The sequence below is a fragment of the Gadus chalcogrammus genome, chromosome 3 (assembly GCF_026213295.1).
Source record: "Gadus chalcogrammus isolate NIFS_2021 chromosome 3, NIFS_Gcha_1.0, whole genome shotgun sequence".
Lineage (NCBI taxonomy): Eukaryota > Metazoa > Chordata > Actinopteri > Gadiformes > Gadidae > Gadus > Gadus chalcogrammus.
The window spans coordinates 5,296,670-5,321,252 of NC_079414.1; the positions used below are offsets into that span (position 1 = coordinate 5,296,670).

General features: G+C 42.7%; 1 protein-coding gene across 2 annotated transcripts; it reads left to right on the forward strand.

The window, feature by feature from the left end:
- The first annotated feature begins 90 nt into the window (after window positions 1-90).
- wdr17 (WD repeat domain 17) lies at window positions 91-24,583 on the forward strand. 2 transcript variants are annotated; one of them, XM_056587360.1, is made up of 33 exons: window positions 91-333; window positions 523-623; window positions 5,814-5,942; window positions 6,692-6,875; window positions 7,300-7,530; window positions 8,086-8,196; window positions 8,617-8,757; window positions 9,218-9,340; window positions 10,034-10,221; window positions 10,564-10,732; window positions 10,980-11,071; window positions 11,165-11,247; window positions 11,934-12,020; window positions 12,386-12,550; window positions 12,813-12,928; window positions 13,013-13,099; window positions 13,248-13,397; window positions 13,758-13,888; window positions 14,237-14,362; window positions 14,808-14,963; window positions 15,385-15,449; window positions 15,837-15,969; window positions 16,080-16,168; window positions 16,419-16,518; window positions 16,691-16,830; window positions 17,137-17,248; window positions 17,339-17,480; window positions 17,591-17,693; window positions 18,465-18,566; window positions 20,491-20,589; window positions 22,795-22,865; window positions 23,083-23,180; window positions 23,282-24,583. In XM_056587360.1, the coding sequence occupies exons 3-33, from the start codon at window positions 5,820-5,822 to the stop codon at window positions 23,399-23,401; spliced, it is 3,837 nt and encodes a 1,278-aa protein (XP_056443335.1). In that variant the 5' UTR covers window positions 91-333; window positions 523-623; window positions 5,814-5,819; the 3' UTR covers window positions 23,402-24,583. The 2 variants fall into 2 exon arrangements, with proteins under 2 accessions (XP_056443335.1, XP_056443336.1); XM_056587361.1 differs by having other exon boundaries at window positions 10,983-11,071.

Genomic DNA, 24,583 nt, shown 5'->3' on the forward strand with positions numbered 1-24,583 from the left:
TGCCAAAAGGCTAAGGCAAGGAGCAAGGAGCAAGGGAACACAGGTAACCACAGAGAACACGCAGGACGAACAAGCACAATGAAAGCACAAGGAACAAAGGAAAGATAAGGGCTTAAGTAACAAACACAACGAAGAACAGCTGAGACACATTAGGGGAGGGAGCAGTAATCAACACAGGAGGGAAACACAGGGAAACACACACACCATGACAGAGATGCTCTACACTAGATGCTCTACTCGAGATGCTCAACTCTAGATGGTCTAGATTGCCAAGTGTTTATTCTCAGGCGGTTGATGCCCATGGACGATAATATGGTTATTGTCATCTTTATGGTATGCTACCTATTTGCGAAATACACATTAAGATGATATTATAATGCTCTGGGCTTGTTTTAAACTGTGATTGACCACGCTCACATTAATCTATGTTGGATTTAAAATACACAAATAAAACGTTCAACCAACAGCTGATCACAGAGGAAGCACATAAGATAATCTGTAGTCCCGCCCTGCCGTCTGTAGTTCCGCCCTGCCGTCTGTAGTCCGGCCCTCACGTATCAGCGGATGCCTCGAGACGCATTTCAGCACCTCGCAACTGTCCGCTCAGCGCGCGCCTTACAACGGTAAGAATGGCGAACCAACGTCATTATTATTTTTTTAATTGACACGTTCTGTACCGAACATGTTTTGCCTTTCTCACTATAAAACCTAGAGTTAAGCCATGCAACGTTCAATAGCTAAATGGACGGATTTAGAAAGTGGTAGTAATTGTTGCCATGTAAAGCTGTTATGATGCGTTCGAGTCACAGACACGAGCTCTGCGACGAGGCGCATGCCCTGCCGCGTCTCAAGAGGCGGCGCCATGGTCAGCACTAGCGCCATCAATGATGAGACACTGAGCTACGCGACATACAGGGCACATACACACTGTTGCTGCTTCGCCATCAAATTAACACATTAGTGAATCCTTGTTTGGGCAGGAGGAACGCACACACGGCCACCTGTGCGAACAGGTAAGGTAATAACAGATGAACCAGTAGGGTTAATATTATGTAGCGTTGTCTTTAGACCTGACGTCTGAGCTAGGAGTGCATGGGGCCAGGTTGTCTTTAGACCTGATATCCAGGCTAGGAGTGCATGGGGTCAGGTTGTCTCTAGACCTGACGTCCAGGCTAGGAGTGCATGGGGCCAGGTTGTCTTTAGACCTGATATCCAGGCTAGGAGTGCATGGGGTCAGGTTTTCTCTAGACCTGACGTCCAGGCTAGGAGTGCATGGGGCCAGGTTGTCTTTAGACCTGAAATCCAGGCTAGGAGGGCATGGGGCCTGGTTCGGCATACTGTGTTGTTTGCATGATCTCCTGGGGATATGATCTCCTGGGGATATTCAGTTGGTGTTTTAATAACTGGGGTCTTTTTGCAAAGAAACAATTTACAACACTGCCATTCGTGTGTGTGTGTGTGTGTGTGTGTGTGTGTGTGTGTGTGTGTGTGTGTGTGTGTGTGTGTGTGTGTGTGTGTGTGTGTGTGTGTGTGTGTGTGTGTGTGTGTGTGTGTGTGGCTATGTGCGTGCGTGTGTATGTCGCAGGAGTAATAATGTAATGCAGTTTAAACTTACCAGGTGTGAGCCATGCTGTGTTTCTGACATAACTTACAGCTGCTACCATTTAGTTGGTCTCATTCCACATAAGGCTATTTTTAAATGTTAGGTGTATTCAGTGCATGTTTACAACTTGGATACATTGCAATGTGATATATCGTAACGCCATAATGTAACTAGCTTATCACTCCAAGGATTTAGCCAAACCTGTGTTTATATTCACTCTACAGTAATCTTCTTAACGTCCCAGAGCTTAGTGTGTGTGTCGTGTGTGTGTGTGTGTGTGTGTGTGTGTGTGTGTGTGTGTGTGTGTGTGTGTGTGTGTGTCTGTGTGTGTGTGTGTGTGTGTGTGTGTGTGTGTGTGTGTGTGTGTGTGTGTGTGTGTGTGTGTTTGTGTGTGTCTGTGTGTGTGTGCACGGCCCATGTGTACTATGTGTTTGTGTGCACCCATAGTCTAGTGCAGTCATACTCAAGTAGCGGCCCGCGGGCCTTTTGTGGCCCGCGGGGTGTCTATTAATGGCCCTCGAACTGTTTTGAAAAGTTTTTTTAATTATTAAAAAAAAAAAAAAATAAAAAAAAAAAAATCGTGCTGGGCGCTCTTATTTTGAAACCGCGCGCCGCGATCTCAATACGAGGCTGGGGGTTGCAACGATAAACAGATAGCACTCCAGCCCACAGACCGCTCCAGCCCTCCCAAACTCGAGGCAGACAGTCCATCTCAGCAGCAGTCAAGGCCGATTTAGGGTCGTTTTCGACGCAGAGACGTAAGCACGTAATTTACACAAGGGACTTGTTTTAGACAAGTTTTGATTTACGGTTCCTTTAAGGTTCCTTAAGGATTGCGCATGTTGCAAGGGGATTCTCCGCCAGAACAGTAGGGGGAGCAACGAACGAATCTGTGGGCGTGGAAGTGGAAATCGCTGGCTTGTTTATATTTATAATTATCATAATACGTTCTTGTGTTTTCTTCTTCTCCTTCTTCAAAATTCTTCATTCGCTTCTGTCACAGCCTTTTAAAAATGGCGCTATTATGCTGTAAAACCGGAAATGTGAGACTCCTGAAAGGATGTGGTTAGCTGGCCAATCACAGTTTTTGCGAGCTGCGTAGGGCCGTAGTGTTTTAGTCGCATAGTCAGGAATTTTGGCCGACGCACTTAAGCACGTAAGGGGGGATATTTTACCGCGCAAGGGGGGGTTATGTATCTTACGTGCTTACGCGTTACGTCTAAAACAGAGCATATATCGGCCTCAGTCACACGTATACCGACCGGCCCCTTGAGTCACTGAAAAAAAAAATTGTGTCCCCTCATCATTTCTACTTGAGTACCCCTGGTCTAGTGTTTCAAACTGTCTGTACCTTTTAGGGAGGTTAGGCCAAAAGTTCCCTTGCATGGTTATTTTTGCTGTATGATAAAAGATAGGAATAGCAATATCCATTATTTAAACCTTTAAAACCTCTCCCAGAAGCATTGAGGTTTACAGTTCAACCGTCAATAAAAAGCGTTTCCAATGAGAACATCTTCTCCAATGTGCCATGAGCTGTTAATCACTGCAAATCTCTTTTTTAGGGATATAAGTAAGGTCAACAACACCCTAAAAACTCATGCCTTCTTCAGCCTTTAGTCTTCAATACTTGACTGACATTTTGCCTCAGTCACTTCTTAAACCCGACCCATCCTGGATTTTACCGCTAAAAGGACCAATTACCTGTAGTATGGGGAGGAGCTACTGACCTTCACACAGAACGTGATGTAAAACTATTAGTGTTGGGAGCGTTTACGTGGCTATTTTCTGTTTAGAGGTTCAACCTCCACATAAGAGGATTTATAAAGAGGTCATTGCGTTAATAAATCAACAAAAACCTACAAATATATATATATCGTTCTGGCTCAAGTAACTTTCCTTGCTTAATCAATTACAATGGTAACATAAGTCGCCACTATCTTTTCTGATGACGCTCTGTGGTGTGTGAAATGTATGAGTGTTTGTGTTTCTCTGTTCTGTGTTTGTGTGTGTCTGTCTGTCTGCTGCAGGAGTAGGTGGGAATCTCTTGGCACCTCAATTTTTGATTCGATTCCGATTATGAGGTCAACGATTCGATTCTAAAACGATTATTGATGCATCTCGATGCAGACATTTTTTATGTACATTTCAATGCGTGATTTTCAAAAATATATCTATACATCTGAGTTTGCTACTCAGAGTTTGCTAATCACTTCCTACTTTTGTGATGATCATTAAAGACATCGACAGATTAATTAACTTATCTAATATTTTATTAGAGAAAAAGCTTTTGTCACAAATATGACTTTCTATGAACAATGCAATAATCACTGCAGCTTGCATTACAACACAATATGGAAGTATGTAAAAAATAGGTTTCAGTTTTCTTTTCTTTCTAATCTTTCTTTTCTATGTCATTAAAGAAAAAGCTGCTCTTGAATTAGAAGGAGTTCTTGGGTCTGGCTGTGAGTTTGCGTGCATGCTCTGCGTAGGCTGAATCACAATCGTGTCAAGACAAATCAGATTTGCCTATACAAACTGAAGAAAAATTAAAAAAAATATCCCTCTCTAGCGAACAGAATGTTGCAGCAGGCGAAAAAAATAATATGTGTGTGTGTGTGTGTGTGTGTGTGTGTGTGTGTGTGTGTGTGTGTGTGTGTGTGTGTGTGTGTGTGTGTGTGTGTGTGTGTGTGTGTGTGTGTGTGTGTGTGTGTGTGTGCACTGGCTAATTTGTACTATGTACTGTACGCATAGTCTAGTGTTTCAAACTCTGTACCTTTTGGTTAGGTCACACGTTCCTTTGCATGGTTCATTTAAATGTATGCTGACAGAGTAGTTCGGGCAATTTCCATTCTTTAAAACTTCTCCCAAAAACAACGAGGGTTACTGTTCAACGGTCAATTAAAAGCGAGAACATCTTATAACGTCTGTTTCCAATGTGTCATGAGCTGCTTCGCTCTCTTCTGCAAAAGGTGGATCTGCTAATAACTTTTTTCCCCATTCCTTTTTCTTAATAAACCCATTAACAAATCAATATCAGAGACCCAGGCATAATTTGGTAACAGATGAACTATGATCTTCATAAGCTAGATGAAGCGCGGTAGCTAGCAAGCATGAGAACAGTAAAAGCACTATTTCAAGTTTTTCGTCCATATTCTGCATAAAGGAATATTAAAAAGTGAAATAACCGACCACCAATCATAGTCTGTGATTACAACCTAGCAAATGGAAAAATGAATGTGCTACCACCATCCTGAATCCTGTTCAATAAACAATCAATACATTGTTTTCTATTTAGCATATAATTTGCTGCCAATTTATGGGTATGATATGGGTACATTACTTTGCAATAACTTAAATCTGTCAGTCTATGTAAGGAAAAAAAACCTGTGCAAAGGTTTATCACATTGAATGCATCGTTGTTAAAGGGTTCAGATATCCTCATGCATACTAAGGCAATCACTCCTCATTACCTCGACTGACATTCTGACTCAGTTACTTTCTCTTGTTTTCTCTTACAGTAATCAATTACCATGGTAACCTAAGCTAACATAAGGGGCCTTTATCTTTTTTGAAGATGCTCTGTGGTCTGTGAAGGTTTGTTTGTGTTTCTCTGTTCTGTGTGTGTGTGTGTGTGTGTGTGTGTGTGTGTGTGTGTGTGTGTGTGTGTGTGTGTGTGTGTGTGTGTGTGTGTGTGTGTGTGTGTGTGTGTGTGTGTGTGTGTGTGTGTGTGTGCTTCCTTCTCTATTCAGTGTATGTGTGTCTCTCTGTGTGTGTCACGTCAGTGTGCTAAACTTCTCATTCTCACATAATCACCCATCACATCCCAAAGTTGAGTCTACTTGGAACTGATTACATGTACTCAGCAGATAGGAACATCTCACTCAACATATTTAATATTGAATTAATGAGCATATATTTTGAGTAGTTACCATGAGTCATATTTAAAATGTCATTGCTCAAGTTCCAAATCTTCGTTTTCCATATTGTTTCTATGTATACATAGTTTACAAGTTTGTACGTTTTAGGCCTAATGTTGGTATTTGAGAACTTGCTAAGATCTTTGCTATGGAGTTAATATCATTCAACTGTACACCACATTAAAACAGTTTTGCTGACTTTTACCCAATGTGAAAGCATTTAAAAAAATAAAGATAAAAACGCTTTTGAGAAATGTCTTGCATGCATCTTAAAACAGTTGTGTCTGTACCAGGTGAGGATGTCCCAGGTTAAGCAGGTGGGACTGCTGGCAGCTGGCTGTCAGCCCTGGAATAAAGATGTGTGTGCTGCGAGTGGAGATCGCTTCGCCTACTGTGCAACTCTGGCTATATACATCTACCAGGTACAGTGTATACAGTGTTCTACACACACTGGCCTGACACCAGGCTTTTTATTTTAATCATTGAAAGTGTAAGTGAAACCCCGGTTTCAGCTCCCCGCTTCAATATGACATTTAAAGAACGACTCGGCTGAGAGTTGTAAGAAGGAGGGGGAGGTTTTTCCCCATGGTTACAGCTAGGGATGCACCGAATATTCGGCCACCGAACATGTTCGGCCGAAAATGGCCCAAAACATAATGTTCGGTTTCGGCCGAAGGAGTAAAAAGGCCGAACATAATACATCTTTTTTTTTTTTCTTTTTTTTTTAATAAACCAAAAAAATTACTCATTTATTTAAAGGTACATTGTTCTTAAATTATTGCTATAATGTCTGCTGGAATGTTAGAAAACGTTCAGTATTAAAGAAATATTTTGTATCAAATTTGTCATTTGGGTGCATCCCTAGTTACAGCCCATATCAATATCAATATGTATATCAAACCTTTTGCAACTGAATAAATCTCCTTCATTAAGAAGTAACTCCTTCAACCTGACTCACACTGTGACAGTCTGAAGACAAGAAAGAAGATTTACCAGTTTACCAGTGGCATTTTAGGCTATTTAGTCTAGTCAAGATATTTCAACTCGTATCCTTTATCCAGCACAGTCTTTTTAACTGCTCGGTACACAACAGGCCTTGTGTTGCTATTTCATATATTTCCACCTCGCTTTACCCTTTCTCTCTCCCTCTCCCTGTCCCACTCTCTGTCAGTTGGATCAGCAGTACAATGAGTTTAAGCTGCGGTCCATCATGTCGGAACACAAGAAGACCATCACAGCGATCAGTTGGTCACCGGACCACCCCGACCTCTTCGCCTCGGCCTCAGCTGATAACCTGCTCATTGTCTGGAACGTGGCCGAGCAGAAGGCCGTAGCGCGACTGGACAACACCAAAGGTACATCTGATGGGATGTGTGTGTGTGTGTGTGTGTGTGCTAGATGGGCCCTAGCGTGTTGAGGAATCGTGTCATTTACTTTCAGCAGATGCTTTTATCCATATCTCAGGCTGAGAACAAAGCATACATTCAGAATTGTTCTACAAAAGAAAAAGAAAAATGACAAACAAATCACAAAGCTAATAGGGGTGATTAGTAGACTTTCAGTGTCAATGTAAATGGAGGGTGAGTGAGAATGAGACTGCCGGTAACACCATTTTCCAAGCTGTATTCGTCCTGGTGCATTCAGATGCCAAATGCCCAACGCATTTGCAAAAACATTATCTCACATAATTACATGAAAGTCTGTTGTAGAATCTCAGAGCTATAGGCTCATAACGACATGAACACATTGATATCTGAAGTGTCTTCCCTGCCTACCCAGGTATCCCTGCGTCAGTGAGCTGGTGTTGGAACTCCACCAGCGGCGTGGCTTTCGTGTCCCACAGGGGGCCCCTGTACATCTGGGTCTATGCGGGGCCCGACTCTGGGGTCACGGTCCACAAAGAAGCACACTCCTTCCTCTCGGACATCTGCCTGTTCCGATGGCACCCCACCAAGAAGGGCAAACTGGTGTTTGGCCACACAGACGGCAGCTTGTCCATTTTCCAGCCAGGTAAACTGATTGTTACCTGTGTTCAGGAAAGAGTGGTTTGTTTGGCAGAGATTAATAAAATATAGGATTTTACCACCTGTTTTCTCTAATTGATGGTCTTATTTTAGTAACAGTTACAAAAAGTCATAGTTGAATTTAATGGCGATCATATTAGACATACTACCAAGTTAAAAAAACGAATAAACGTTTTTTGGTTTACTGGCTCTTTAATAATCATCCATTAGGCAGGGAGATTACTGTGGACGTCATATACACTGTCGATAGGAAAGCAAGAAATATTGTTGTCCAAATAAATGGAGAACAATAAACAAACATATCGAACGTATACATATATATATTTTTATATATATATATAGGCCTATAATTGCTTTTTGCATGTATATATAAGTATATAATAATGTAACCTTTGTTTACAAGTGGATGGACAACAAAAATGGACAACAATAAACATCGAACGCATATATATATAAATATATAATGATGTAACCTTTGTTCACAAGTGCTGTAGACAAAAGATCACACTGTATGACTTTCTGACCTCTGACCTGTCCCCAGGGTCTAAGAGTCAGAAGCATGTGCTGCGTCCAGAGTCCTTAGAGGGCACAGATGAGGAGGACCCCATCACAGCTCTGGAATGGGACCCTCTGTCCACTGACTACCTCCTGGGTGATGCCCCATCGCATGCCTCATGCCTTATATAGTGTTGGTTTTTCTAAGATGAGATGGATTTGTGTGATATTGGGTTGATATAGTATAATGTATGGCGGGATATTCATTCATGCAGTCCAATTAGCGTGTTTCTGATGATTCTTTGAGAATTAATGAATAACTGACCGGCGAACTGCGCCATGACGTTTGACCAACACTGAATTTAATTTTTGTTTGGGTTTACATTGTGACATGTAGTGAAATGTAGCGATCAAATTAAGATTAATATTGATTAAGGAATTTGTAAACAGTGTGTGTATGCTTGCGTGCATACCTGTGTTTGTGTGTAGGAAGTTATGCACAACATAAAGTGTGTTGGGGACATTTCTCCCGTGTGATAAAGTGCAAACAGTGTATGAAGTGTGTGTTTTGTTGCAGTGTCTAACCTTCACAACGGCATCAGGCTGGTGGACAGCGAGGGCCTGAACTGCATCACATCTTTCTGCTTTCCCTCGGCTGCGGCGTCAGTCCAGTGTCTGGCCTGGGTCCCGTCTGCACCAGGCTTGTTTATCACTGGAGGTAGTCCCCATGCAGAGTCCATATCTGTGCATGCACTAGCCATGGACATTCAAATGCAGACATATATGACCATTGTTTGCAACAGGGACTATTCTAGCACTGACCAGTCAATATCAGGCTAGTTACCAGTTATAAGTGTGGATTGGTTGCATTAAGGATTCATTGGCCCTGTTTGGAATGTGGATGTGTGCCTCGGTAATGACTCAGTTACTAACCATCCACTGTAGCTTGAGCGTTGGCCTCACCACAAGTTATGTCACATTCAAGTTTTTGTTTTTCGATCTGGGCATGCACGCTACAAAAACGATTCTGGTTGGAATTCTAAGTCCAAGAATTTTTTTATTATTTAAATATTTGCATTACCCCCTTTTATTTACTTAAAAAAGGATTTACAGAATGCTGTGAATATCCTTCATGGTTCTCAGTACTGTTAAAGTCCATCTGGTGCTGGTTGTGCCAGACTCTCAGGTGGGGGTCCTGAGGATATGGAACGCCTCCCGCTCCAGCCCCCTGGACAACATCAAGCTGAAGAAGACTGGCTTCCACGCCCTCCATGTCCTCCACTCGCCTCCGGCCAAGAAAGGTATGATTGGAAACCTTTTTTTTAATTCTTTCAGAGTATAAACGCTCACAGGGTAAATAACAGTAGGAGGTAGTTTTGATAGTAGTTTTGAAAGCTAATTTGAATGTCAGTGTTTTTCTCACATTGTTTTACTGATGAGGGATACCATGTAGCTACATAATGTTGCATATTATAAATAATGTTATAATATATCCAACTTTAGTCATGTATATTTTCTCAAAATGTCCTGCCCTGAAATAGAGAGAAATTCCCAACTAGTTTTCAGGATAGCTCATTTACAATCTATCATTTGTATTTTTAGAAATATTAATATATTTACCTGTTCTGTCCATATGCAAGTCTCAAGCAGAATACATTAACGTAGTAGCGCAATTCATTGAACAAACCTGTTCACTAAAGCTATATGTGAATAACTGGTTTGCAAATGTTAGTTTATGTTGTTATAGTTAAATTTTATTTTAAGATGTCATTATGGCCACTGATAATAATAAGAGAGCCAATGGTTGTATAACCACACACTATTTGAATGATGGCTTAAATCATGTTGCTTAGAAAACTAATCAATTCAGAAGTTTTACACCAAACGTTGTCTTTTTGACTGTTACCTATCACAGCTCCTTTGAACCATTTTAGTTTTTATTATCATGTTTTTCTCACGTCTCCATCATCCCCATCCCTATGCCCCTCTTCTAGCCCTGGGCTCCAGCTCGCCCAATAAGAGTCAGTACACCAGCTCCACCAGCGAGGCGGTGCCCCCACCCACTCTATCCCAGAACCACTCCTTCTCCTTGCCCCCTGGACACGCTGTGTGCTGCTTCATGGACGGAGGAGTCGGCCTGTACGACATGGGAGCCAAGAAATGGGACTTTCTGAGGGACCTGGTATATTACAATAGCTACCAGTAGGAATATGATAGAAAAACATTGAATCTACTTAGTTGAATCTCCGGTTTGTCTGCAAAATATGGACTGGTTTCAACTATTTACTTTCATCAGTAATTAGCATGTATGCAGTTACGGATGGTGTCATCTGGAACAATATTGCTGATTTCTACTGCTTAGAAACTGCCTGAAAGAATGAATACAGCCTGTGAACTGTGCAGGAAGTCAAAATCAATATTAACTCAATTTTGGGATTTATTTGGCAATGGCTTTTTGACCATTGTCATGTAGTCTGTCGACAAATTTATATTTATAGAACTCCACGCCTTTCATTTCTTTCAGGGTCATGTGGAGACTATCTTCGACTGCAAATTCAAACCAGATGATCCTAACCTCTTGGCCACAGCCAGCTTTGACGGGACTATTAAAGTTTGGGATACCAACACTCTTACAGCTGTCTACACCTCCCCTGGCAACGAAGGAGTGGTCTATTCTCTATCCTGGGCCCCTGGTAGAAAGATACCTCACACATACACAAACACACACACACACACACGCACGCACGCACGCACGCACACTCACACTCACACTCACACACAGCAACCAAGTAGAATAGATGTATCTGTGATATAATTCTTGAGGATAAGACACAGGAACTAGCCATCACTAGGAGTTTTGGTGTACTATCCACCAATATGATTAGGAAAATACTATTGACGTATTCATGTTTAGAAGGGTGTCTGTGTGTTTTGTTGAAGGAGATCTGAACTGCATAGCTGGGGCTACGTCTCGTAACGGCGCATTCATCTGGGATGTGAAAAAAGGGAAGATGATCACCCGCTTTAACGAGGTGGGGTTCACTGCCATTGGAAGCACACTGGAGCGTGTTCATCTCAGACATGTGTTTCATTGGTACATTGTCACTGTTTTCTTTCTGGTTTAGCATGGAAAGAATGGCATCTTCTGTATTTCATGGAGCCACAAGGACTCGAAGAGAATCGCCACATGTAGTGGAGATGGGTTCTGGTAAGTACCTTCTGTGCTTCTTCTCAGTCTTCCAAAATGTGAAAGTACTGGACCCTATTATTAATCTTGGGTGTAACCGTGGGACTAAAGCAAATAAATTGACATTGGTCCAGTATTGATCCCATTTTCGTCTGACAGGCTCAGATTCTATTCTATCATTATGGAAAGGATTTCTGCAGGGAAATACAACTTTTTTTACCTTTGAAATCTTTTTTTTGCGGTATTTATCTATTGTTCTTGTCATTTACATCGCAACTCTCCTTCATCTGATTATTTTAGATAGCACTACACTACGCTTACTCTATTCCAACACAACAAACTCTCCTCTCCCCAGCTCTCACTCACGTGCCACCATTCTCCTCCTGCAAAAACTCACTAACAATCAGACCATGATCAGGGAACCCGTAGGGATCCTTACCATAATGATAGAATATAATCTTAGCCTGAACTTTAAGAGGACGTACAATGATGCCCAATGGCTTCAGCATTCTCACTCAATACTGGACCAATTAAGTTGTTTTCAGAAATAGTCACTTGGACCCAAATTGATTGGAAAATAGGTTAAATGTTGAAGAATCCCTAAGTTCTCCTTTAAGAACACTGTATTTTTTAAAATAACACATACATTCTGCATTGTTTTGTGTATGACATTTGAAACTGGGTTTGAATATGGTGTTTTTAACCAGTATCATTCGGACCATTGATGGAAAAGTCCTCCACAAGTACAAACATCCTGCTGCTGTCTTTGGTTGTGACTGGAGCCAGAACAACAAGTAAGAACAAGTATCTTACTATCTCTCCCTCAGATAGCTATATTTTAATCCTATTTATTCACATATAAAGAGAAATCTGACCTCAGAAACTCTGTGCAAAACCATAACATGAACATTACTGACAAACATTAAGAGTGTTAAGACCAACCAAACAATTTTTGATACATAACATGCAGTTATCCGGTCTGATGTATTTTCTGTCTCTCTCTCTCTCTCTCTCTCTCTGTCTCTCTCTCTCTCTGTCTCTGTTTCTGTCTCTCTCTGTTTCTGTCTCTCTCTCTGTCTCTCTCTCTCTCTGTCTCTGTTTCTGTCTCTCTCTGTCTCTCTTTCTCCCTCTCTGTCTGACACTCTCTCTGTCTTCATAGGGATATGATAGCAACAGGCTGTGAGGACAAAAACGTGCGTGTGTACTACCTGGCCACCAGCTCCGAGCAGCCATTGAAAGTGTTCACTGGACACCTAGCTAAAGTGTTTCATGTACGCTGGTCCCCGCTACGAGAGGGAATACTCTGCTCTGGATCTGATGACGGGTAAGGGAGACCGATTGTGTTAGAAAAGAGGGATTGAACAAGTGTATGTGTTGTAGAATATAGCACACGTCCCTTAAAGCCCATGCAAGAAGCTTTTCAGAGGAAGTATTTTAAAAAAATAGGAAAAATGCTCAGGCTCTGGTTGCTAAGTTGAACTACAGCCTACCCTTGTCTTGACCTTTATGTGTAGAAGGACATCGCTTGATCCCACCCGTCTCTTCTACCCTCTTCCTCACTCCCCTTAACGTCCCTCCCTGTGCAGCACTGTGCGGATCTGGGACTACACCCAGGATGCCTGCATCAACGTGCTGAGCGGCCACACCGCCCCTGTGAGGGGGCTACTGTGGAACACAGAGGTGCCCTACCTGCTGACCTCAGGTACACAGTCCTGATGACAATACCACGAGGGAATAATGAGGGGAGGGTACTGAAGTCATCCCCCTACTGTGCATCATACTGCAGGCTCCTGGGACTACACCATCCGAGTGTGGGACACCAGGGATGGGACGTGCCTTGACACCGTGTACGACCATGGAGCTGATGTTTACGGTAGGAGCACATTGCATGAGTGGAAGCCATTTTGTATTGACAACAGAAAAATAAACCAAAACACTGTGATTGGTTCAGCATTGACACCGTCATAATAAATAAGATGGCCACCAACATCATAGCCGTCCCTGTCTGAACGCCTTGTTAGGGTTAACCTGTCACCCGAGCCGCCCGTTCACCATGGCCAGCTGCAGCAGAGACAGCACGGTGAGGCTGTGGTCCCTCACGCCCCTCATCTCCCCCCTGCTGCTCAACATAGTCACCGGGCAGCCCTGGGACCGCATCCTGGGGAACACCGGTGAGCCTGGCTGCTGGCAGGGAGGATTATTGTCCGTCTGTCCTTTTTAAAGTCTGTATGTATCCGTTGACCTTAAAGTTCATTGCATTAACAATTTAAGATGAATTGCAATCTCCAATGTACCTCGGTGCCCGGATAAATTGTTAGGTAGTAAATTGGATCAATTTCAAATGCAAAGTGTCACTTTTTTCGGGTTTAAATATAGTACTTAGTAGTCTCCATAGAATACCACAGTAGTGAGCACATCTTTTATTATCATTAGTTAACATCCCCAGATGTGTTTCCGTGGCAGCAGACTCACAATCGTGTGTTGTTGTGTGGTTACACTTCAAAGACGTGAAGGTATTTTCTGTCCTGCAGACAGAGCCATGGTTCCTGGCTCTCCTCCGCTCCTCTGTGGCAAAGTGTCCCGGGACATCAAGCAGGAGCTGGACAAACTCACTTCTGAGGCCAGGGTGAAAAAGCTCCGTTGGTTCTCCGACTGTTTCTCGGTAACTGCACTTATATTGCTAATCCAAATCAAACTATTATTTGTAGTGTATTTCACGCAGACAGAAATAAACAAAGTGCTTAAGGGAGACAAAACAACAACACAAATAACCACATAAAGTGCTAAACAAGAGAAACAAGTTTTTAAAAGAGGAATCCAAATAGAGACCCAGCGAAACATTTGAGAGGAAGCATTAAACATGGAAAATTATCCATCCCCTGATCAGGAGAAAGCACCCACTATAGATGTATCAGAACACATTCCATGGGTGAGCTTCTCTACCCGTAGTATTAATTAATATGGAGAGGTGGGTCCTTGTCATTACTGTGTTTATGTGTTCCTGCTGCAGCCTCCAGGGGGCAGCAACAACCTGTGGGACCTGGTCTCGGTCATCAACGGACAGGACGACTCACTGCTGCCCCCCAGCTACAGCAAGGGGGTCATGCACATGAAGCACCTGCTGAGGTTCAAAACAGTAGGTCAATGTCTCGCTCAAATAACCTGCTGGTTCTCCTTATAGTTCAAATGCATTGATAATGTTTATTGTCAGGGCAACAATTTGTATATGTATTTTTATTTTCTAATTATAGTTTATTTTGGTGTTGTTTAATGTTATCCTAGGATAATATGAAATGCATTGCTCTACAAATAGACAATAAGCATATGTTTTCTGTTTGAATGACTTTACTTTAAATACTCATTACATATTAATACATATTACATCCACTTCACATACTCTATGAATGCTCTATAAATAACATTACTGGAGTTAACTTGGTTGGACACACATTAGTCTTTAGCCAATGTTGTTTCTTCCTTGTAGATCTTAATGCATTAACATCTGTGTTTTTCCCTGATTAAATCATTTTCTGGCAAAGTAACAGTAAGACGGCCCTCGTTATGGATGTTGTGTGTTGTAGTCAGACGCCCAGGAGCTGACCATAGTCAAGATGTCTAAGTTCGGAGGAGGCATCGGAGCTCCCAGTAAGGAGGAGAGCCTGAAGGAGGCAGCTGACATCCACCTGAGGCTGGGGCAGATCCAGCGCTACTGTGAGCTTATGGTGGAGCTTGGACAGGTAGGATGCACTCCCCCTGAAAAAGGCTGAGCCCCCCCTCCCAGAACCCCAATTGTGTGATGAAAAATGATATATTTTTCTATAATAATATTGTTTTTCTATAATAATACGGCTCTAGGTTCTGTTGTTGGAGTTGCGTTGTGTTCAATGTCGATGTTATGATTGGGTCCTCAGAAGCAGGAGGCGGGCCTTGGGGGTGATTGCATCACTGTAGCAGCAAAGTTTTCAATTATGTAGCCTATTAGCCCTGGATCATTGGTTCTCGTTTTTGCTATTTGTTAGTTTTTGTCGTGTCAAAAATGTATTAGCACCTGCTATAAACACTCGCTAACATGAGTACCATTAGAGCAAAGCGTTCCTGTACTAGATGTTATGTGTTTTCTTAAACAATCTGAACCTCCTGTGTACTTTCTGTTTGAAGTGGGACAAGGCTTTATCAGTGGCTCCAGGAGTCTCAATGAAGTACTGGAAGAAACTCATGCAAAGGTATGACTCTATGTTTTACACTGTTTACTTACACAACATGCTGCACTCATAGTTCTGTTCATAATAAATAGCATCAACACCACCTTACTAGGATTTAAAGACATACTGTAGAATCACAGCCTACACAGGTAAAAACACAATCAATTTAAAAAGTGGTTTGTTTCTGTATCAAAAAGATATGATTTTTTTATATATATATATATATATATATATATATATATATATATATATATATATATATATATATATATAGTTACAAACATATTTATATGTGTTATCTATTTAGGAGTCATATCAAATATTATATTTATAGGTTTTAATATTATTTTGATTGTTTCTCAGCCTGCTCAAGCCAAAGGAATGAATTGAACCATTGTGTCCCCACAGGAGAGCAGACCAGCTGATGGCAGAGGACAACGACGATGCCATCCCATACTGCATTGCTACAGGGGACGTCAAAAAACTTGTCAACTTCTTCAGTGGCAGAGGTCAACTGAAAGAAGCCCTGCTGGTAGCACAGGTATAGAGATGAACACGGTTCAATTGGAATGCTGTATATATGCAATACTACTACTGAGTATTAATAACAAGGTTTTGCATGCGAATGGTTGGGAATATGTGTGTTCCTAGGGTGCATGCGAGGGCAACATCCATACACCTCTGAGCTCAGTCAACAACAACAGCAGCAATGCAGTGGACAACAAACAACAATACCAGAGGTATGTTAGAATTCAACTTAAACTGGCGCCATGTCACTTTTCTACAGCAGCTATTTACTCCATTATAAAAATATCTGAACTAGAAAGTTTCTCAAAACACCCCGACCAACAGGAACCCATCCGCATTGCATAATCTCAGACGGCTGTAAACAAATAAAACAGATTATTTCTAATGAGAAAGCGTTCATAGTGCAGGATGAGGCGTGATTTGATGGTGGTTCAGGAGAGTTCAGGTTGTGTCTGCTCCTAGTCTCCTCCACAGGGTGTGTACAGAGCTGGCCGAGTGGTACTTCCAGGACGGCTGCTGTGTGCTGGCGGCCTGCTGTCATCTCGCTGTAGACAACATTGAGGTATGTTCTTAAAGTTAAACAATATCATTGTTGTTTTAATAATGAGGACAGATAATGACGGACGGACAGACAGAGAACCCAATCACAAAGGTAAAATAGCCTAATTTGTTCAGCTAGCCGACTCCAATCTTTATTTATTGTCTGGTATGTGTTCTTTCTGGGATATTCCCAGTTAGCTCTGTCCACTCTTATTCGTGGTAATGAGTTGGAGCTGGCTGTCTGCGTGGGGGACGTCCTCGGGGAAGCAGCAATGAAGAGCACAGCTTACTGCCTCGAGCTTTTAGCAAGAAAGTACATGACGGCACCTACCTGGTAAGGTACACCTTACCCTTTGGCTTGTACTTATAGTTACATGTTCAACTGTTGCAGAACCGTATTTCAGGTTCCCCAAACCTACTTTAACAGCACACAAATTGCAAATATCTTTAATATGCAGAATAAACAATTGCTAAATAAATGGAAAGGTTTTCAAGTGAATAAAGAATTGACGAAGTAATCAGATACATTGCTGAAGTATTTTATAACCATTGTTTCCTTCAATTTGTCGATTCACACATGCATTCACACGAACCCCCCTGACCCTCACCCTCACTGTTTGGATCTGCTCTCTACATCCAGGGAGCTATCCGCAGACCTGCTCCACATGATTCCTGACAACAAGCTCCTTTTGTCCAAATTATGTGCTTTATACCCCGGAAACCCTGCTGAAAATAACAGTTTGCATGAGAGGGTCAGTCCACAACCTTGTCCTTTTTAACTGTATACAAGTATTACGTCTTTTTCTTCAATCAAATATAGTGTTTCTTTGTGTAACTTTCAGTGTGGCCTCCCGCCTTTGGAAGAGTGCAAGAGCCTAGCCGAGGACAGCTTGGCGGAGGGAGACTTGTTATCGGCCGTTCAGTTCTACCTCCTCAGCGATGAGCCCGAGACCGCCCTGTCCATAGGTTTACAGCATGTCAAAGGTGCACACATGTCAACGCCTTACTTTGTGTTCATAGTAAGCATTTAGATCAAGGTTTGAACATTTTTGAATTGTCAACAAATCCTGCCGTTTTGTGAACCTCCTCCCCAGAACAATTGAGTGGATCTGATTGGATGGTGGATAGTGTCCAGCCAATCCTGGACCTGCTGAGTTACATCAGAACAGATCGTCTCGTCATGGTCAAGATGACTGAGTAAATGCAATGATAATCAATGTAGTGTTAGTAATAGTATCAGAGTTTAATATAAGCATGGTAGACCAGGGCAGTGGGGTCACCCTCCCATTTGCCCCCATGTTTAAACCCCTTATTACGGCAAAACAATAGCACAAAAGTTCTCATGTACTTTATTGAAATGTTTGCTGGTTTTCATGACATATACTACACTACCCATGAGCCTCTTCGATTCTCAACCAACTACCAGAGAGCACAGCCAGTGCCATCCGTTCAGATACTTTGATGATAGTGACTTTGCTACTTGCAGAAAGCCATACAAATCCAAACCGACTCCGAATCGGTTTGATTACAGTCCAGTACAATGCATCATCGCAATTTCACTGTACCATCAGGAAAAGATAAATCTAAATTAAATAAGGCCTAACCAAGACTTCTACTCTGGAGGAGATCTGCACCATGGGAATTAGTTTTGGTATACTGGGTGTGATAATGGCCACAGTCTAGTATCCATTACTTATCCATTGCTTTCCTGGGAAATCCCTGTTGTAAATCTCATAGGAAAAACACACCAAGAGCCAAAAGGCTCTCGACCCTGTAACATCCCCACAACATTGGGCATAATAAGATATTAAGATTCTTCTTATAGTATTTTGAGGTACGAAGCACCTTCATGTGGGTTGGTTTGAGAGATAATACTACTTCCTGCCTCTCATCACGTTTGTGTTTGTGGGTGTCGTTGTGTGTTTGTGTGTGTGTGTGCGTGTGCCTGTCATGTGTGTTTGAGATCAGGGCCCGTAGTGAGCTGTTGATACTCTGTGGCTACATCGGAGCTTTGTTGGCTATCAGAAGACAATACACCAGCATCGTCTCTGCACTATATGAATACACCAGGTGCGTCCTTCCATTCCTCTTCTCCATTCTCAATGCACTCATTCAAAAGCAATTTAAACAATATGTTAGTTCTTACAGTTGTATTTGTATCTAAAGTGAGGTATTAATTGAGAGAATCTAAAAGAAATCTGTCTGTTTTTCAAAGATTTTGTCATGCAAGTGAATATTATCCAACTAAAACCACTGCGCTTTGCTTCTATCAAAACCTCCATTAACCTTTTGAAATCTATGGTTATAGGAACAAACAAATAATAAGAAATGATTCTGCCATTTTCCGTGTGCGTGATGTTCGCCTTAGACACGAATACCAAGTTATTGCATTCAGTGTTAGGCTTATAGCCACTAGAACTATGCACAACTTAAAGGAAATTTGATGTATTTAGTGAAGGCGGAATATATTGTATATAATATAGACAGAACACAGTCAAAGCGCTTCTATCTGGCGTGCTGGGTTAGGATGCTTTGCTGTTGTTGCTCTCTGTGGGCATTTCATCTTGCATCTCACGTATGGGCGCAGATTTCCTCTGTCCTGCGAGTAATTTTTCACAAGGTTGAGAGGATCCCCTCAACTCAACTCACATGGACAGCCTTCCGTGAGCTAAACCAACCCTATTCACTCATGACGTACTAGCAGTTATCAAGAGGGCGTCCTCAAGTGACGCTGCTTCTCTGGGGTTGGTGTCCTCCACTGACGCTCTATAACTAAATTACGATTGGATGTTTGATTCACGGACGCAGCTGCTTAAGAGGATTCATATAAATTATATTTTTTTCAGCGGAGGATATCTGAGTTAATTGATATTGCTTTTTATGTAGATATTTGCAGTATTTATTCAGTTTGGGGAATCTCAAGTAGTCTTTAAAGTAGTCGTGCTGACTGGACGGATCAATTACTTTCAGAAGCCTTCTGTACCAGGTTGTTACAAAGATGTGATACGGATAAATGGGCCTAATGGCTTTGGCCCCCAAAAGCGTGCTCTCTTTGATATCGGGGCATCGTCCCGTACTCCCTCTAGTGGCTGCTGGTGGCCTGCAATCGTGATCCCCCACCCGCACGTGATCCCCCGCCCACACCACGATCCCCCGCCCGCGATCCCCTGCCCACACCACGATCCCCCGCCCACACACGATCCCCCGCCCACACCACGATCCCCCACCCCCACACGATCCCCCGCCCACACCACGATCCCCTGCCCACACCACGATCCCCCGCCCACACACAATCCCCTGCCCACACCACGATCCCCCACCCCCACACGATCCCCCGCCCACACCACGATCCCCTGCCCACACCACGATCCCCCGCCCACACCACGATCCCCTGCCCACACCACGATCCCCCGCCCACACACGATCCCCCGCCCACACCATGATCCCCCACCCACACACGATCCCCCGCCCACACCACGATCCCCCGCCCACACACAAACCCCCGCCCACACCACGATCCCCCGCCCGCGATACCCCTCCCACGATCCCCCGCCCACACACGATTCCCCGCCCACACACGATCCCCCGCCCGTGATCCCCTGCCCACACGCGTGACCGGCCCGCTCCCAAAGTGAATGGGAGGCCACACGCGTTTGGTGGTGCCGGGCCGCTGGTCAGACCCGTTTATCTCCGGTTGGATCATCATCACTTTTTGATATCATCACACAAATAGTGCAAACTAAACGTTTTCTTTTGAGACAGTATCTTAGAATGTGAAACTGCTTCTGTTAACGTTAACTATTTGCCAGTGGCCTTGGTATAAGCGGGCTAATCCACTGCTCAATGGGCCGTGCATCACGACAACAGCACACCCAGGATTGGATGATCCCTCATGCTGAGGTTATGTTTATGTTGATGTTTGTGCAGTTTATGACATCCATTAGAACTGTAATCCTAAGAGTACCAAGACTGTTTCCGGTGTGTCCTCCATCAGTCAGCTGTTGAAGCGGAGGGAGGTGTGTGTCCCGCTGAAGATAGAGCAGTTGTCCGCAGAGCTGGACGCCTGGAGGACCTGTGCATACACCAACAGCAGGTTGGACGCACGCACTCCGCACAACACCCGCACAGGCCAGCTGTGCGGCCTGTGCGGGTGGTTGATCTTTCGGATCAACCTTTGAAGTGCTTCTTCGCGGTTCTGTGCAAAAAAACACACACACTTATTGTATTTAGTGATATATTAGCAGACATGGGGGACTCGAGTCGCAAATTTGAGGACTTGAGACTTGTTTGACTAACACTGATAAAAGACTCGACTTGACTTTGACTTGGTCTTCATGACTTGAGACTTGACTTAGACTTGAGACAGATGACTCGAAATGACTTTTTTAAAGTTAGATTAAAGGTTGGGATTTGCGATAAGACAGCTGATTTTGAAAATACACAACTCAAATGGTCCTACCCCCTCTCCTTCAACGCTGACTCTGACTCCAGCCATTCCAAGTACATTGACGCGCAATCACGCACAAGCGCGAACACAGATGCGCGAGAGTGAGCCAGGCTGGCTAGGTTGGAGTTTAGGGTTGTCTTCTAGTGCTAGGTCCAAATGTGGATTAGCTAGTTAGCTAGCTCCAGTAGCTACCGCAGGATAACAACAAACAGAAGCTTGCTCTGGGTCACGAGCTCTGAGTACGTGCACGTGCACAAAGGGGTCACTCGCGGGGAGCGGGGGAGGGGGAGTGCAGTACGACCGTTTGATTGACGTACTTACTGTCCAATGCCACTCGGTGGTTCTGAAAATCATTGGCTTGAGTTTTTCGAGCCCTGCCCCTTCCACAGATTATTGACTTGTTTAATTTTTATGTCAGTAGGCTACTTCTAACTCAGTGGCTGTAAGTGGGTTATGATAAGAATTTCAAGTAATTTTCAAGTAAAATGACACCGTCAGAGCGTCAGACTGGGCTGATCTCAGCATACCGCAAAAAAATGAAGAGGGTTCAAGTTCCAGTCCCCAAATTCAGTTGAACCACTATCAGGACATTTGTGATGGACAGAGCTGCCTTCAGTTTTGGGCCATGAACAGGCGCACCCTCCCCTCTTTGTTCAAGGTGGAGGTAAGAGTTATGGCAGTCCCAACTGTCCCAACAAGTGCACCTGTTGAACGTGTGTTCAGCCATGGTGGGGTGATAATGTGACCCCATCATTCACAACTCAGTGACAAAGTACTGTCAAATTATTTTTTTGGCAAATGCAATACATTGTAAGTCGATGTATGTTGCGAGGCAGCAACATTGCTACCAGCTTTCAGGCTTGTGTATTACTATTTCCCCTTCCTACAGTATGTGTATGTGATATTACTTTTGAAATATTCTTTTTTTTCATGTGTTGCAAATAATATTCTGCAACATCTAGGGAGATTGAGTGATTGACTTGAACTGTTCTCGTATACAGCCACCTAGAGGTTCTATTTGATTCTGTTCATAGGTTGGTAATGATCATAAAAACATTTTCAAACTATTCACATAATGGTTTTGGAATGTTTTGAATAGTTTGAGTTATTGTTAATGTTAAGACATTGTTATTGTTAATGTTGAAATAAAACTCAAATTATGAACCAATCTCTTTACCGATTTTTAAATGTGGAAACTGGGTAAGATCATCAGATTTTTGTATGACTTGACTTGTGACTTGCTTGACCTGAGCAATGACTTGACTTGTGACTTGCTTGATTCTCACCACAGTGACTTGGGACTTGCTTGAGACTTGAAGGTTATGACTTGAGACTTGCTTGTGACTTGCACATGAGTGACTTACCCCCACCTCTGTATATTAGCCTATAGTAAAATTGGATTGGTGGCTTTTAATTAAACTTGTGTGAGAACACACAATTATATCCGCAATTACGAATTCAGTTTACTGTTCAATATTGCCCCAATTTTGCTTCCTAATCTTAATAGCTCATTAAGAGCTGATGTATTTCAGATTATCCTTTTGTTTCACACATATTCACTACACTATGTACTTCATATTATGTTAAAACTGTGTTGAATATCAATGTCAGCAATCTAATATAATAATAATCTGTCCGGTTTTCAACGATTTGGTTATGCAAGTGTATATCATCAAACTTAAACCACTGCATCTCCCAAAACACCATGACACATGTTTGCATTTCTCTTTCGGATGAACATTTTGAAGGGCTTCTAATACCCCTCAGGATCTTAATGAGTCTTCCACATCGTATTCGTCTCTGATAAAGCAGTTTTGGTTGACCTGGGATGTGTGTTTATGTTGTTCCCAGCAGCCCTCCTTCAGAGGAGCAGAGCCAGGAGTTCACCTGTCTACAGAACAGAATATGTCCTACTGAGATAGGTAATATGAACCTCCATCTATCATGTTTCCTTCATTCAAACACATTATGTATTGTTATGTAGCTGGGGAACACATTGGAATAATTCGGTTTGTCAATTTTACATTAATATTACACTGAATTTTGAGGTGAAACACGATGATAATAATTCACATAATAACTCATTCCAATATTAACTCTTGTTTAAAAGCCTCTATTGTTCTATTGCTCGTGTCCCAGGCTCTGTGGTTCTGTTTGGCCCTGACTATGTGACCGGGTCCAACCTGCCCAGCCACTCAGACGTCCAGCTCTCCTGCTTCACTGGACAGAGGATACAGGTTGGTGTGCGTGTGTGCGTGCGTGTTTATTCTGCTACAAAGTGCTTTGATTTGGTTGATTAGGAACAGATTTTACATTGGTGCGTTTTTTCTCCATGCAGGGCCCAGTGTTCCTCCTTGAAGATGGTAAATCAGCCATCTCTCTTAACGATGCACTCATGTGGGCCAAGGTCAACCCCTTCTCCCCTCTGGGGACGGGTGTGCGCATCGTCCCCTTCTGATGTGCTCACACCAGACACAACAGTCAGAGCCACCCTGTGGACACAGGGAGAGTAATATTGTTTTGGGCTGGGCGGCTGCGTTCACACATTACACGTTTAAATTTGGTCCCGTATCGCTTTGCCTGATCTGTTTGACATTTTCGATTCAGGAGGACAAGATTTGGTCAAAGCAAAATGATCTGAATTCCTGTCCAGCCTGGGGAATGTTCCATTGTTGTCTGAAAGCACATGTTAAGTCACAGAGCCTTCCTTTCACTTTTGTTCGTCATCTGAATGTGATCATAGGGTTTCATAAACATCTGTTTCCGAGCAACTAAAGCAGGCACAGACTTTTAGCAAAACCTAGTACTGCTGATTAGTGATCATCAGAAATTCACTATAACAAATCTATCAGTTGATATGTGTCCATGATTTAAAGGCCTCTCTCGAACTCATTGAAAGTGTCAATATATTGTTTAACCGTTGAAGTTGGGCTCACCTAAGTCCAGTAAACGTATGTTTTTCAGCGTTTGAACTAGCCCTTTAAAAAACAAAGCAACAACATTGTATTTGTGTGTGAGCGTTTGAAGACCACTGAGGCATGTGTTGCCAGAGTGGGGCCCTGCAGGGAGCTCTGGATGCTTTTCTTAGTCAACGTTATCCCACACCTCATCGATACAGCCTCTGTAACCTGGCCCCACATGTTTTAGATGTCATGTTTCAAGGTATTGCTATAAAGAATGACATATAAATACAAAATGAGCCCAATAAACAGGGTTGGTGCCTTAATCTTTAAATGCATCTATAAATAGTGGCCTGCATAGCCTAGAGTCCCAAAACTGCATCCTATCACAAAACGTAACATGCCAGTAGAGGAGTACCACCTGCAATGTAAAACTGTCAAGCGTATAGGATGTAGCACTTCATGAGCTTCTTTGATTGTTTCTTGTTTTCCATGTAAGCTCGAACAAAGCAGTCTTGGTTCCAAATCAATGTACATACTTCTGCTAGGTAACGGGTGGGTCGCTGTCTGCTGAGACGATGTACTTAAATAAAGTGGAACCCAGCTGTGGGTCAGATGTAGGAAGACTGCCTCCACAGATGATTCATGTATCTTTGTGTATTGTACATTTATTGAAAAAGATTGTGAATGTCATCATAGTAAACTACAAAATGATAACCTTTTTTAAATAAATCATTACA